This window comes from Leptinotarsa decemlineata, unplaced genomic scaffold (genome assembly GCF_025532065.1).
Source record: "Leptinotarsa decemlineata unplaced genomic scaffold, Ldec_3_MD MMD2_tig00000576_RagTag_RagTag, whole genome shotgun sequence".
NCBI classification, from domain to species: domain Eukaryota; kingdom Metazoa; phylum Arthropoda; class Insecta; order Coleoptera; family Chrysomelidae; genus Leptinotarsa; species Leptinotarsa decemlineata.
The window spans coordinates 1,103,434-1,118,892 of NW_027412551.1; the positions used below are offsets into that span (position 1 = coordinate 1,103,434).

A 15,459-nucleotide genomic window follows, 5' to 3' on the forward strand; every position below is an offset into this window, starting at 1 on the left:
TTCAATGCCATGGAGCAAGCTCAAGGTAGTCGAAGTGTCGAACGTCAAGGTCAAACCCCACACTCAAGGTCAAACACCGCATTCAATCTCATACTATGTGTACGACGTTCAAGGTTAGGTGACGTCATTCAAGGTCGTGTGACGTCTCAAGGTCAAAAGGGGTGGGGGGAGGCGTTCAGTCGGCATTAGCACCCTACTGTCAGTATAGGCAACTTGTGAAACCGTGATTCTGATAGCAGAATCACAGCAAACTTATTTCGAGATCAACTTGGGATAACTCAGAGAAAAGTAATTGAACAAGAATAATTAGCAGAGATTCGTGCGAAAAGGTCAAAAAACTTTAAAAAATTCGTGTATGAATGAAAATATATGTGACTGGTTGAACATAATAATAATAACTCCTTATTTTCTTTACATACGTGAACATTGTGTAGTTTAGAATACGTCAGGAATTCCTATATGCTATGGACATACTAATGAGGCATGTGTTCTTCAATACTATAAAAACGATTGGAACACAAAAAATTTGAGACGGTATTTGAAAACGTTGAAAGTGCTATTTTCCTCAGTCAGTTTACTCTTAGCAAATGGTACAAACATATCCTTAATGCTTATTGTCGTTTTTGAAACGTATACATAAAATTCGAATATCAACAAGCAAGGTAATGTCAATTGAAATTAACGATTGAATTTATAAAATTTTATCGAGTAGGTGATCTCATGATGGTTCGCAAAATTACATTGTCATCAATTCTTCAGCATTCAGAACTCATAATTATAGGACAGTAGCCGAGGGTTGACGTTGGTAGTTTGCTCCACTTACTCAATCGACTGCTGTGTGAACTGGTGGTACAAGCCGCTAGGCCAGACGATCGATTTTCACTTCCTATCATCCAACCCGTGCTAGGAATCACACGTTGAAATGTAAGACTTCGTTAGTCCTTAGCTCGCACGAGTTTAGACTTTTGAGAGTTGTCGTTCGTAGGGGGGACGACAGCTGGTTAGCGGAGAAACAGATTTTTGTCAACAGATATCTATAGTCCTAAAAATTTAGGGGTTTTACTTCCTGCAATCGCATAATCCCCATTCTCATCTACTAAGAAAGTCATTGGTACACAATGATTCTGCCGGTTGTGAAAACGGATGTACAGTTTCATTCACATTCAGAAGAAGATAATCTGCTGAAACCTTTACCACGTATTTCAGCCAGATCTAAGTAAAACCTGTCTGATGCTACAACAGAATTGCCATCAACAGAAAATCAACAACAGAATTGTCAATGATTTTGCTGTGATTGAGTCCTCTAAATTCCTCACATATAATTCAAATAATATTGGATCTGAAACGGACCCCTGCGGAACTCCCAAATTTGCAGAAATATTATAAGATATATTTTATTCACTTTATCGAACTGCTTTCTATTGAATATATAGATTGATAGCCAGGCTAGCGAATGACCATGATTAACACAGAAATGAGAAATGACAAAATATAATTGAACAGCATTCTTTCAAGAAAAGTATTTTTATTTTTGTTTGAAGTAAAAATAAAAAGTAATCAATCGAAACGGATAAAACAACAGCCTTCAGAAACATTAATTTGAAAAAAGTTAAAGATATTTTTTTTATTCACCCTATATTTTTGTGAAAGTTCACAAAAAATAAAGTCATGGTGTGAATTCAAAAAATCCATTTATAAGAAAAGTCCGTGAAAGATCAGAAAATAATGAAACTATCGAAAATGTTTTACGGCTTTATGAAATGGGATTTAACTTCTTTGATTATCATGTCCTTGAGATTGAAAAAAGTTTACAAAGTCATTACTTCCAGAGATATTGAAACTATTTTAAAAAAATACAATTTTAGTCTAGAATACATCTCACACAAAATGGCCCAAACGGAGGGCGGCCCATTTATTTTTTCAAATATCAGAATCAACACTATGTATGTTATATGATTTTTTGTTGTTTTTGAATCATGAATTTGCCAATGTATTAACGAGAATTTTTGGTCAGACCGTATCTTTTTTTTCCTAGAACATATTATTCGAATGAAGTTAATTGGAAATTTCCAAGTTTCGGTATTTTCAAAAACTATGCTGAAATGCAAAATAACACATAAGTGGTACCTAAAAAACTATTACATTCTAAAGCATGCCTTCTGAGGTTTTAAATTGAAATTATAATTTTTAGAATACTATTTTCGTATATTTCATCACTAATTATATGATACTCATGACAAACCATAGGTGATGGTAGTTTTAGGCTTTTAGGCTTTAGGCTTACATTTTGAAAGTTCAGAGTTACGCAAAGTTCCCAAAATCATACCTAGAAACAATGATTTTCAGCTCAGAGTTGAGAATTTAACTATGTCTTTATCAAATGCATATTATTCAATATCACTTTTGTACTTTACTGTAGATTTAGTAAAATAATTATTTTCTGTAGAAAAGAACAATTCATAGAGAATATGTAATTGAAAAAATACAAAAAACCTTCAAATAAATAGAAAACATTCAAGTTTGTCCTGCCAAAAGTTTTTATAGGAATATTGAAAAATTAATAACTAGAAAAGTAAAAAAACACATAACATACAGAGCGTTGATTCTCATAGGTCTTGAGTCCATCTATCTAAAAAAATTCTTATGTTCTCGTTTCTGCTATCCTGTAGATAAAATCGATAAGGCTTTGATTCAAATGAAGATGGAACAAATACGAGTATACCCAAACTTGTGAAAAAATTAGACCAAAGAAGCTGAATGGTAGCAAATGAAGTAGGTAGTATTTTGTACACCCAAAAATAATAGAAGTAGCGTATGAGGTCTAGTTAATTGTAAAAAAAAGTTTTGTTCTGTCCGAAATGAAAAATTACACAGTTGCTACCTCTCCTCCTGATAAAGTCAACAATGCTTTCGCTGCCATAGATAATAAACTATTTTTTGTTATCCACCCAAAACTGCAAAATAATTGTTATTTGAAATTAACTCTCGTACTTTTAAAATCGATATTGGACTTTGACAATCACTTTGAAGAGGCCGAGATAGAATTCTTTGTCAATAAAACTCTGGTTAACAACAATGCTAATTTGTTCTCAAAAAAATACAGATCCTCAATAAATCAATATTTTTCCCATTGGAGCTATTACTTTGACCCAATTCATCAAGCGAATGTCAATTTGCTAACCTTCTCTTTATCCCTTGCCAACAGCAATATACCGAAATTTTTACCTGCGATAATCGTACCCACTCTGACCAATTTACCACTCAACTGTTCTAACTAAAATTGTGGCAAATTATAGGAACGCATATAACCTTTAGTGGCTCCATCATATTTTTCCTAATGGCAAAGTAATAGGTTAAACATTATTTTAATTATACCACCGGGCATTATGTATCTTTTAAAATTCACGAACCCTATAATCACAAAAAATAAAATGGGCAATCGTTTAATAAAAGTAAAATTAGTGATGAGTCGGGTGACTATTATTGCGTTTTGAATGTGGGGTTGAGGCATTATTTATTGTATTTCTACATGTGTGCTGTTATGGGAAAAGGAATTTAATAATACATCCGTAATAACATTAACTTATAGATAATTTTTCATTGCGGTCATTACCGTTTCAGATGTGTTATTTATGACTGGGGAATCTTCAATATTTAACCATCACCAGTAACATAAACATTGATCGAAACAATATGGTGAATCTGCGTAGCAACAGCTTTCAAGAGTTAGGTTAGGTTACGTTAGGTCCAAAGTGAGTGGGTCTATTCGACCCTCCACTGCAACCCGCATAGGTTTATTGTGGCTCACACCTATTCACACTCGACCAAGCTTCTCAACGAAGCCGATTAGTTTCATAAGGTACCCCGCTCTTGAGGAGACGACTCAGTCGAAACATGTGATATATTTTCAAAATAAAGTTTGGGAAGATCAATTTGTAAGTTGTAGTTGATGGAATTGTATTTATATCACATAAAAGATAGTCGACCTCTACTTCTGTGATTCTCTGTTTATTCAAACTATCTCGTTGAAATATAATAATGAGTCAAATAGTGCGCTCTATGAAAAAGGATTTATTTGGTTCCATTTTTTCAGTAAGTCCGTGACAAAAAAACAAACGAATCGTTTATAACCATTTTCATATTTGAAGAATTCATGAATCATTATAAGTGAAAATGCCAACAAAGCATCCTGTCCAAAAGTAAAATAACTGTGATACAACCCGAAAGGGATTAACATCAACCGCGGTGATAATCTTTTTCTTTGTAGTAGAAAGTTGGTAGCCTTTTGTTGCATTCTGTGACACTTGCTTTGAAATTTGGTTCGGAATAATGAGTCAGATAATTTCAAGCAGTGAAAACTGGATGGATTACGTAAAAATTTCAGAGAATTCATAATGACTTTGAAAACTTTTTAATCTTCACTGGAACTACTTGGGTATAATGAAAAGGCGGAGTAGATTATTATTTCATTTCAATGCCCCGTTGTCTGAGATGAAAGTGCGAAACTGTCAGAGATAGCAAAACCACTAATTCATTTTGAAAGAGTTATACGAGGTGATCATTGTGTGAGATCAAATTCACAGTTTTTTGAGGAAATCGTAGTTTTCTATGATTGTATCGTGATATAATCCTCATATGCACTGTCTAATTGATTTTGTCCTTGACTTGTTGTCCTTCATCAGGACTTCACTTGGTTGTATAAAATAGCCAGGCGCCTCGGTTTCAAAATCAATAGCACCGAGACATCTTTAGCTATTTTCGTGATATTCAAATCCAGAGTATGTGTGTGAATTGGGAACGAATAAATTAAAAAAAAAATTAATGTCAGAGCACTTAAAATGAAAACTCTACATATGTGTTTCTGATCTAAAATGACCATCATCACTAAGATTTTGCGAAGTGCAAAAAAGAGAACACTTAGAAAACAATCACGAAACCTCAGCTGGCAAAAGCTGCCTCTACCATCTAAATGATCCGAATATGTCGATAGTTTTTCTTTACTTTTTTCATTTTCTGTATTCTCTTCAAGGTAAAGAATGTCAATGAAGTTCTGAAAACTAATATCTCCACTAATAAACCAGTTGTATATTGTTATCATTGACACTGAGGATGATGATGAAATATATTGTATGAACTGTGGTTTTGCCAATTGTTGGAAGGATGGACTCTTCATTAATAAGACACTGTGTTGTGACACATCACTTTATTATATAATAAATTGAAAATAAACCGAGTTTTGCATATTGTACGTACTACAGAAAGAAAGCAAAAGCGGCCGTGAAAGATATTTCGTTTCACAACGTCACGATACCTACTTATTTTGACGATAGATGAGGCCACGTATGGCATTAAGAAGATAAAAATAATAATATTTACTAACACCGATTTTGCCTCATTTACCAAATTTTCAGCAACTGTGACCAGAAACACATCACTGGAATTGAATTCATTCACTTATTTGTAACCGTATGAATGTCTTTACCTACTATCATCGTAACCAAAGTAGATTCGTTATTTACGGTGACATGAATAATCCAAAAATGTGCTGATGAGGTCATAAGACGGGTGTATTATTCCGAAACTTCGAAGAACATCATTGAACATGATAGTGTTCCATGTAAATTTTACATTATAACTCTTTCATATACTGAATTATCCTATAAATGATACCTGTTTCAATTCAATAATGAATGTTTGGAGTACAATCTGAATATGAAAAAGTGATTTTTGTTCAATTCAACGTTTCTCGTAATTCGATGTTCATGTTGTTTTTAAGGCAAAACACAAGAGCTTCAGGAAAATCCTTGAGGCGCTCTAAGAGCGGTGCCTGTGCGAAAGAAGCGATTCACATTGGATTTGAATCGCTGGAGAATAAATCCATTTGGAAAAAGTTATCAGGAAGTTCATTCCACATAGACGCAGTTCTCCAAATGGAAGAGTACTTGAACAGTGAGGTGAACTGAGTTGAACCACAAAACGATGAGCTGTCACAGTCCGTCGCGTATTTCTGATATGTACTGCTCATGGTGGAATTAAATGTGTCAAGTCACACATTCTTTCCGTGAAAGTATCTATAGAAGAGAGACAAATTCTTCAGGTAGTTGTTTGGTGGGGTTCTTTCTTCTAGTTTCGTCTAATTTGGAAGATGGTTGAAGCCCCAGGCTGAACGCTCGATTTTCACTTGCTATCATCATATCACATATCATTGCATAGTAACTCTTTCATATATTATGTTGTGTAGCGTTCCTATGAATAATACTAGTATCAATTCCATAACGAATGTTATATTCGGTATACACTGAATAGAAATAAAAATTGATACAGATAAAAGAAATTTTGAAAGTAATTTTCTTTAGTGTAATCTAATGTTCAAGTGGAAGTAGTTGCTTCGGCAGTGCTCTTTCTTTTACTTTGTATCTGAAAGTTATTTCATACAACGTTTCGGATTATTTCCTAACATCCTAGTGCAGTTTCGGAAAACTTTCAGCCCATATATTTTCGAAAGTATGTCCTTCGGATAAAAACTGGAATCTTCTGCAGGGACAAGCTGACGTGATATTATGTCAGGAAAAAATATGAGCATATATGCTACCTGTGAGCTAGTATTATTTATATTTCAATCGAATCTACTATTTTCCAACATCACAAATGATGGAGAAGAGTTATATCCGTAATGACCTACTAAAATAATACCTTTCGTATCACCCAGTGTTTCTCTTAAAACTCATATATTTATGTACTCATTTCTTGATCAAATAATGCCAGCAGTTTCTGCATTATTCAATATTTATTTTCAGATTGACTGTTTGTTAAATATTTGAGGGAGTGCTGAAATATTGCAAAATGTGTGTGTATTCATGAAATAGAATTGTCAGAAAAGGTCCTATTGCCAATATTTGTAGTAGAGACGAAACTCACATGAACAAAATCATAAATGTTGTATGTCCTTCTCGGAAATATTCATTTCAGTGAAGTTGTGTTTGTACAAGGAGAGCAAAAAACGAATGTTTTCATTCGAAATCCTAGGTCCAGTTTAAAACAGTTTAAAATCCTCCTGAATGCCATTCAGTATCAATTACCTTTCATTTTTCACGTTTTCAACAGTGTTGAATGAATGGTATCTACAGGGTGGACGAATGAAAACCAAACAAAACCGATGTCTCAGACTAGTATTTGGTTCAGTATTTTCCACACTATAAATTTCTCTCAATATTCTTTTTGATTCGTTCGATTCTGCCATGTCATTTATGGTGCCAAATTCACTTATCATACTTGCATTATCTCTTGCTGAAATATATTCACCTCAGTTGAATTTTCATGGTATTAATTTATTTACTTAGATTTCATTTTTGATTATTGTTTTTAAGTTTTTTACTATCCATACTTTTCTGATATTTTTTGTTGTTTCTCCAATGTCCACCATTTTTTTCGAGTCGATAAGAGTCTCAGAATATTTTTTTTCAAAAATAAAATAAGCAATTACATTTTCAAAATTTCCTGTTGTGAATGAATTCAGTTCAATTGAAGGGGTTATATTTTTAGGAGTGATTAATTTTTGGGAAAGTTTTTGGCTTTCTACTACTCCATCTGATACAAAAAAAAAGGGATGAGAGAATCTTCCAAAGAAAGGAAGGAAGTAATCAATTTAAAAATGAGTAACTCTATACATGGATGTGTAGATTATGCAAAGAAGTAACTTTCAGATACAAACTGAAAGAAAGTACTCCTGAAACAGCTACTTTCATATAAACATTGAATTACACGAAAGAAAAAAATTCTTTCGAAACAAAGAAAGAAAATACACACACTTCATTCATGAATTACGATTTTTTAATGTCACGGAATAAGCTTGATCTGCTTATGTCATCGATGACATCGTAATGACATTCATTCACCTATTTGATTTAATCCCAGCCAAGAGGAACCTTATTTGAATTGAAGGGGTTATATTTATAATGTTATCCAATTTGGTTCCGAAGAGCCTTAGGGCAAGTGTCTTGAGGCGAAACATCGGTGTATACCAGTGAGGGTGACAGTGTTCCATGTGAGTACAATTTATTACCATTTATTCCAAGTAGAACTCATGTGAATGATATCTGATTCTTATTCAACAACAAATGTTTGAAATACAAACTGAGTAGAGAAAAGTATCTTCTGTATAATTCAGTGTTCATATAGAAGTATTTGTTTCGAAAGAATTTTTTTATTTCGTGTAATTCAATGTTTATATGAAAGTAGCTATTTCAGGAGGACTTTCTTTCAGTTTGTGTCTGAAAGTTACTTCTTTGCATGATCTACACATCCATGTATAGAGTTACTCATTTTCAAATTGATTACTTCCTTCCTTTCTTTGGAAGATTCTCTCATCCCTTTTTTTTGTATCAGATGGAGTAGTAGAAAGCCAAAAACTTCCTTTCCCAAAAATTCAGTTCAGTTTCATCAAAAAGTATTTCAATAAGAACTTTTCTCAAACTAATTTATTGTTTTGATTAAAAATTGAGATGACTTGATTATGGTGTATGACAAAAATTTTTGTTAATCTTTGCTATATTACCAAATCATAAAGTTAGATGTTCTCTGGAAAAATTCTGAAAAAATTAAAGGCACAGCTAGATGAATATTTTCCACCCCATAAAACCCTAGTGAAATATAAGATATCATCTGAATATTATTCATTGTTTAGAGTTTTTTCAATGATGACCTGAATCTATTAATGATTCGAAAAGAAAAACTTGAATACTTGAAAGATTTTGTGAGTATTGAACTGCTGTGTGGAACGAAAAAAGATTTGTGAAAATCCGTCTTTTGGAGACCTACCTGGATTAACAACACTTTATTTCTTTCTACAGAAGGAATTTCACTATTGCAAAAAAATATATGCTAACTGATTTCTATATGAGCGAATAATTGAAATCAATGTAAAATCGAAGACATACTTTGGCCTCTGAAAGTTTTAGATAAGAGTTTTGGTATAAATTTTCTAGCTCTTCGTTCGAAGTAGTAACTTATTGTACACTTGCACCTTCATAAATATCTCCATTACAATTTTAATTTTTTTTAGATTGTGGACGGTGAAAATTACAAGAAATATCAATAAAAACCCTGATTCCTGCACAAAAATGACTATATAGTATCATTTCTGGAAAAATAACAGCAAACTCTTCTGGGGCACGTTGTCAACACCTGATGAATATGATCACAATTGATTAACACACATTTCACGAATTTGATACTTTAACCCATTATATAAATATATTCATATTCAATTCATGATATTTATGAGAAATTTGAATGAGTACTCGATCCCAATTTCCTATCTCAAAAAAATGTGTAATTTCTGTTTAATTTTGCGTTTGAATTTTTTTATCTCAGAATAAACTTATTTTGAATATTACTGGAATTTTATCTTTTTCTTCCTCTTGAAGATGGTCACTTGGTGATCGAAACATGTGTCGAGGTGTTGAAATAACGGATAAAACTCCAGTAATATTCATTACTACACCAAAGGTTCCAAACAGTGCATCGCAAGTAAAACCTTCTTTGAATCTTTATAATAACCTTAGAATATAACACTTGAGTCACAAGAGAAAAAGAGTGTAACAAGTGTCAATGAAGCTTCTTTAATAATTCTTTCAGACACGAAATAAAGTTTATTAGAATCTCTGTTCTTCTGGGCATAAGGAATCCCAAAACAATCATTAATTTTTCCAATTTGTTCAGAAACCATTCTAAAAAAACTTATACTTTTCTCATGCGAAAAGCTAGACAATGTGATGAATGGAAAATTATGGATATCAATTGACACATAATTCACAACTGGGTTTGGGTGAAAATATTAATTTAATTCATCTTCGCGAGCATTTTGACGCGTTAGGAATCACACGTTAAAGGGTAAAACGTCGTTAATCCTTAGCTCGCACAAGTTTCGACTTCTGAGGGTTGTCGTTCGTAGGGGTGCGACAACTGGTTAACGGAAAAGAAGATTTTAAACAGAAACAGATTTTCTCAAATTTTCACGATGTATTTCACAATATCCTGTAACAATAACAACCATTAAATGTCAGACATTTTAAAATTGATGTCAATCACTCATATCTACCCCAAACTGAATATCGCAACTCCAATCTCAAAATTAGAAATTTGATTAATGAAAAAAATATGTCATAGAAGTGTAGTAGTGTTGAGAATTGTGAACTTTCTTCAAAAAAAGAAACATTTTTTTCATAACAAAATAATGAATAATGATGAAAATGTATGTAGGTAGGTACAGATCACTTCAATATTTAGAGAAATGAGAACTTTATAAAAAAAGTAAAAATAATCTATATAAATAAAACAAAAATGTGTGACAAACTCTCCATATTCATTTCTTTTTCACTTACTTTTCATATTATATATTGTGAATGTTTAAACCTCCTAAAATTACTTTGTTGTTGTCCAAAAACTATAACGAAATGACGATCATTTGAAAATGCAAATGAAATACTCAAAAGCTTTCTTTGATAATTTCCCGCAGAAATTTTCTGTTAAAACCACAAAACGCTCTGTCATCAAATCTTTGCTTGCCAGAGATGTTATCGCAACATTAAGTCTAGAATTCATTTTCTTCCTCCTTATACTGCCCCACAATCTGATCAAGCAGGTAGTATAAGGTAAGTGAAAACATTCGCAAATTCGTCTTCGAAACATCTACCGTAAAGTGGCTCCCCCAAGAAAGCGGACGAGATAAGAACTTGCAGCAGCGCTTGCGTGCGCCTCATTCAAAAACGAACTTCAGTCAGTAACTAAATACCAAAGCCAGCGGTGAAGAGAAACCAGTAGTACGTCGGCGGTCGAAGAGTGAAGTCACGCTCTGTTGTCGCTCTGATACTGAGAGTTCGCGAACAAAGATACAGTATTACAAAAATGTTCGAAAAGTTTTTGTCAAATAATTCGCGAATTTTTGAGTGGAACGTGTAATAACTATTCTGAAATGAATTAAGTGTAGTGATTAAAAACTTTACCGCCGCTATGTATCCGCAGCTGTTGAGTGTAGTTTTCCTTGCCTCCACTTTCTCGGCAATGCGTTTCGACGGCCCTGAGCAGTGCTCTTGGCTGCCGGACAACACCGACACCTCTTCGTCAAAGTTGGCTGTTTATTGCAGAATTATAACTTTAGAAGAATCTGCGAATATTTCCTCATTACCAGCGGAAGTGACTTCCAGGTTACGAATCAACTGCAGTGAAGTGACGTTCTTCGAGAGTGTGCTCCCGTCCAAGGCATTACATCGACTGCACGAGCTGGAAGAGTTACAGATAAGTAACTGCAAGCTTCTGTCGATTCCCTCAAATTCCTTCGAGGGCTTGTACAATGTGAAAAAACTCTCAATCAACACATTCAATAATAATTGGAGCGCCACTAAAAGTCTCGACTTGGCGCGGTATAGCTTGCAAGGGCTCAAAGAGTTGCAAATCTTGGACCTTGGGTACAACAACATCAGAAGCATGCCTGATGGAGTTTTCTGCTCCTTGACGAATCTTCAGACGCTGAACTTGACGAGAAATAGGATCAAGAGTACCGAACGAATAGGCATTAATGTCCCGTCTTGTAGTAACAGTGACTTACAGAACTTGGACTTGTCGTACAATACCTTGAAGTCGTTGTCTGAAGAATCGGGGCTGTCGCGGTTCAGGAGGCTGCAAAATATAAACCTGATGTACAACAACATAAGCGATATATCTGGCGAAGCTTTGGCAGGGCTTGATTCTCTTAAAATACTCAACTTAGCGAACAACAGGATCGGTATGTTGCCCCAAGGATTATTTGCTGGCACGCCGGAGCTCAAGGAAATCCACTTACAAAACAACTCTCTGTTTTCTCTGGCCAAGGGATTATTCCACCGACTGGAACAATTGCTAGTTTTGGACTTATCCGGAAATCAGCTTACAAGTAGCCATGTAGACGCGGGTACTTTTGTTGGATTAATTCGCTTGATTGTTCTGAATATATCGCACAATGCTATCACGAGGGTAGATGGTAGAACGTTCAAAGATTTGTTTTTCCTGCAAATCCTCGATTTGAGAAATAATTCTATTGGATTCATCGAAGACAATGCGTTTTTGCCCCTCTACAATTTGCACACCCTCAATTTGGCTGAAAACAGACTAAACACTATTGGATTACAGTTGTTCAATGGACTTTTTGTACTAAGCAAACTTACTCTCAATAACAATCTCATAGTGAGCATAGATTCCGGCGCTTTTCGCAATTGTTCAGCACTGAAAGAACTAGATCTGAGTTCAAATGCTCTTTCAGAAGTGCCAGATGCGATTCAAGAGTTATCGTTCCTGAAAACTCTAGACCTGGGAGAAAATCAAATTTCCGACTTCAAGAATGGCTCATTCAAAAACTTAAATCAACTCACTGGGCTACGACTCATCGATAATAATATCGGAAATATATCACGAGGTATGCTGTGGGACTTGCCGAATCTTCAAGTATTAAACCTGGCAAAAAACAAAATACAAAACATAGAAAGGGGCTCGTTCGAGCGTAACACACAAATTGAGGCGATCCGGCTGGACGAAAATTTTTTAACAGACGTTAACGGAATTTTCGCCACGATAGCCAGTTTGTTGTGGTTGAACTTATCAGAAAATCACCTCGTTTGGTTCGACTATGCTTTTATACCGAGCAATCTGAAGTGGTTGGATATTCATGGAAACTTCATCGAACATCTTGCGAACTACTATAAAATCCAAGACGAAATCAGGGTAAAAACTTTAGATGCCAGCCATAATCGTATCCTGGAAATATCCGCAATGTCCATACCGAATAGCGTCGAACTCGTTTTCATTAACAATAACTTCATAAGATCCGTTCAGCCAAATACGTTTCTTGACAAAACTAACCTAGTTCGAGTTGATATGTACGCTAATGACTTGAACAATCTGGATTTGAACTCGCTGCGAGTTTTTCCTGTGCCTATGAACCGATCTTTGCCTGAAGTCTACTTGGGTGGCAACCCCTTTCACTGTGATTGCACCATGGAATGGCTCCAAGTCGTCAACAACATGTCAGCCTCCCGCCAGTACCCTAGAGTGATGGATCTAGAAAATATCGTTTGTAAAATGACTCACTCCAGAGGAATGACATACATGCCTCTTAATCAAGCCAAGCCCAGCGACTTCCTTTGCCCTTACGAAACGCACTGTTTTGCACTGTGTCATTGCTGCGACTTCGATGCGTGCGATTGTGAGATGACCTGTCCTAATAATTGCTCATGTTATCACGATCAAACCTGGAATACCAATGTTGTCGATTGTTCCAATCAAAATGCAGACGAAATTCCACAAAAAGTGCCAATGGATGCAACAGAGGTTTACTTGGACGGTAACGACATCACCGAGCTACAAAACCACGTCTTCATCGGCCGGAAAAACATGAGGGTATTGTACGTCAACAACAGTGGGGTGGAAACCATTCAAAACAGCACTTTCAACGGTTTGAACGCGTTGAAATCCCTGCACCTAGAGGACAACAAAATAAGAGAACTGAAAGGCTACGAGTTTGAGAATCTTTTCAACCTCAAAGAGCTCTTTTTGCATAATAATCTCATTTCGAGTATTGGTAACAATACTCTGACAGCTCTCACTTCGCTCGAGATACTCCGGTTGGATGGCAATAAATTAGTTTCATTTCCAGTGTGGCAGCTTTCCGCAAACACCCGGTTATCGCTGATCAAACTGGGCAACAACAAGTGGTCTTGTCGCTGCAAATTTCTGCAAGGCCTCACATCGTGGGTAGCTGAAAACGCTGTGAAAGTAGTGGACACCGACGACATGATGTGTTACAACCCGGAAACCGATCCTCCTCAGCGTCGCAAACTCGATTTGAACACTACGATATGCAGTGACTTCTCGGCCGGCAGTTCGGTGCTAGACAGTATGCTCGTGTCGGATTATTGGCCCATGGTTGTTGTGACGTTATGCATCGTAATACTTATCCTGCTCGTCATAGTGCTCTGGTTCGTTTTCAGAGACCCCGTGAAAGTGTGGCTGTACTCGCAGTACGGAGTGAGACTGTGCAGTTTCCGTGCAACCGCCGCGAAACAGTTCGAAGACAAAGACAAACTCTACGACGGTTTCGTGTGCTACAGCCCCAAAGACGAAGAGTGGGTGGTGCAAGCCCTTGCCGTCGAACTTGAACCGAAGTTTCAGCTGTGTTTGCACTACAGGGACTTACCACATACCGCCTACATCCAACATGCTGCTCCGGCAGTTCTAGAAGCTGCTGAAGCCAGCAGACGAGTGATACTAGTCTTAACAAGAAATTTCCTACAGACCGAGTGGTCCAGGTTCGAACTCCGACAAGCCCTGCACGAAGCCCTCAAAGGTCGGGTGTTCAAACTGGTGATACTGGAAGAAGGGCCGCTCCCTGAGGCTGAGCTCGATCCAGAGCTCAGGTTGTACCTCAAAACTGCAGAGAGGGTGCGATGGGGCGAGAGGCGATTCTGGGAGAAGCTGAAGTACGCCATGCCTTCAGTGGAACCCAGAGGAAAAATCAACGCCAATTACCGGAGGAACATCAACAATTACACCATCGAATCCAGGGTGGTGGTGAATAACACGCACCACACCCATCATCCGTACCAGGATAAAAGTCATCCCCAAGGGTCTCCAAATCCAGGTATGCAAATGTTGCCCCCAGCATACTCTTCCGGAGTCCCCCAAGAGGCCGACGATGCAAATTACTCGTCGGCGACGACAGCCACGCCTTCTCCTAGGCCCTCGAGAAGGGCCCAAGAGCCAAGGCCGATTTCAGACCATATTTATTCTAGTATTGATTCTGACTATAGCACCCTCGAAAGGGGTGGTTCAGGGAGAAGAGGTCCCCCATGGCGGCACCAACACGTCATGATGCAGGGGATAAATAATGGAGGGCAAGCGTATCTTGTGTGATATTTCAATACGACTGACTAGGTATATTATTGAAAGAAGACTTAATATTGATGTTTCAGAATCGATGTGTACTTGTATTAATAATTGATTTGTATAATTTTTGTACATTACTGTATATAGATATATTTATTTTGTTTTCAATTTTTTGTATAATTATGTGCATATTTTTTACAAACTGCAAGAAACGAATTATTATATGTAATAAATATGTGAAATTCTACTAGACAACTTTTTTTATATTCTCAATCGAAAGTTACAATACTATTGCACTTAGAATCCACTTTCACTCACAAAATTCATGTTTATTCAATTTCACTCAATTATTTTCTCAAACACTAACAAATTTTGAAACAATTGGATACGTTATTTTCATTAACTTGAGTATAGTTGAAATACATGAGAAGAATGTCCAATAATAGAAAACAGAATTCAAAATTACATACTATTAAAGTTGATATGAAAAAGTATTTGAAATATACTGTGATTGTGCTTCATTTCAAAGAAAATAGACGAGAAATA

At 35.9% G+C, this 15,459-nt stretch overlaps 1 protein-coding gene across 1 annotated transcript; it reads left to right on the forward strand.

Moving 5' to 3' along the window:
- The first annotated feature begins 10,765 nt into the window (after window positions 1–10,765).
- On the forward strand, window positions 10,766–15,160 carry Toll-7 (Toll-like receptor 7). The gene has a single exon (XM_023166496.2). It carries the CDS (start codon window positions 11,011–11,013, stop codon window positions 14,938–14,940), a length of 3,930 nt encoding a protein of 1,309 aa, XP_023022264.1. The 5' UTR covers window positions 10,766–11,010; the 3' UTR covers window positions 14,941–15,160.
- The last annotated feature ends 299 nt before the right edge of the window (window positions 15,161–15,459 follow it).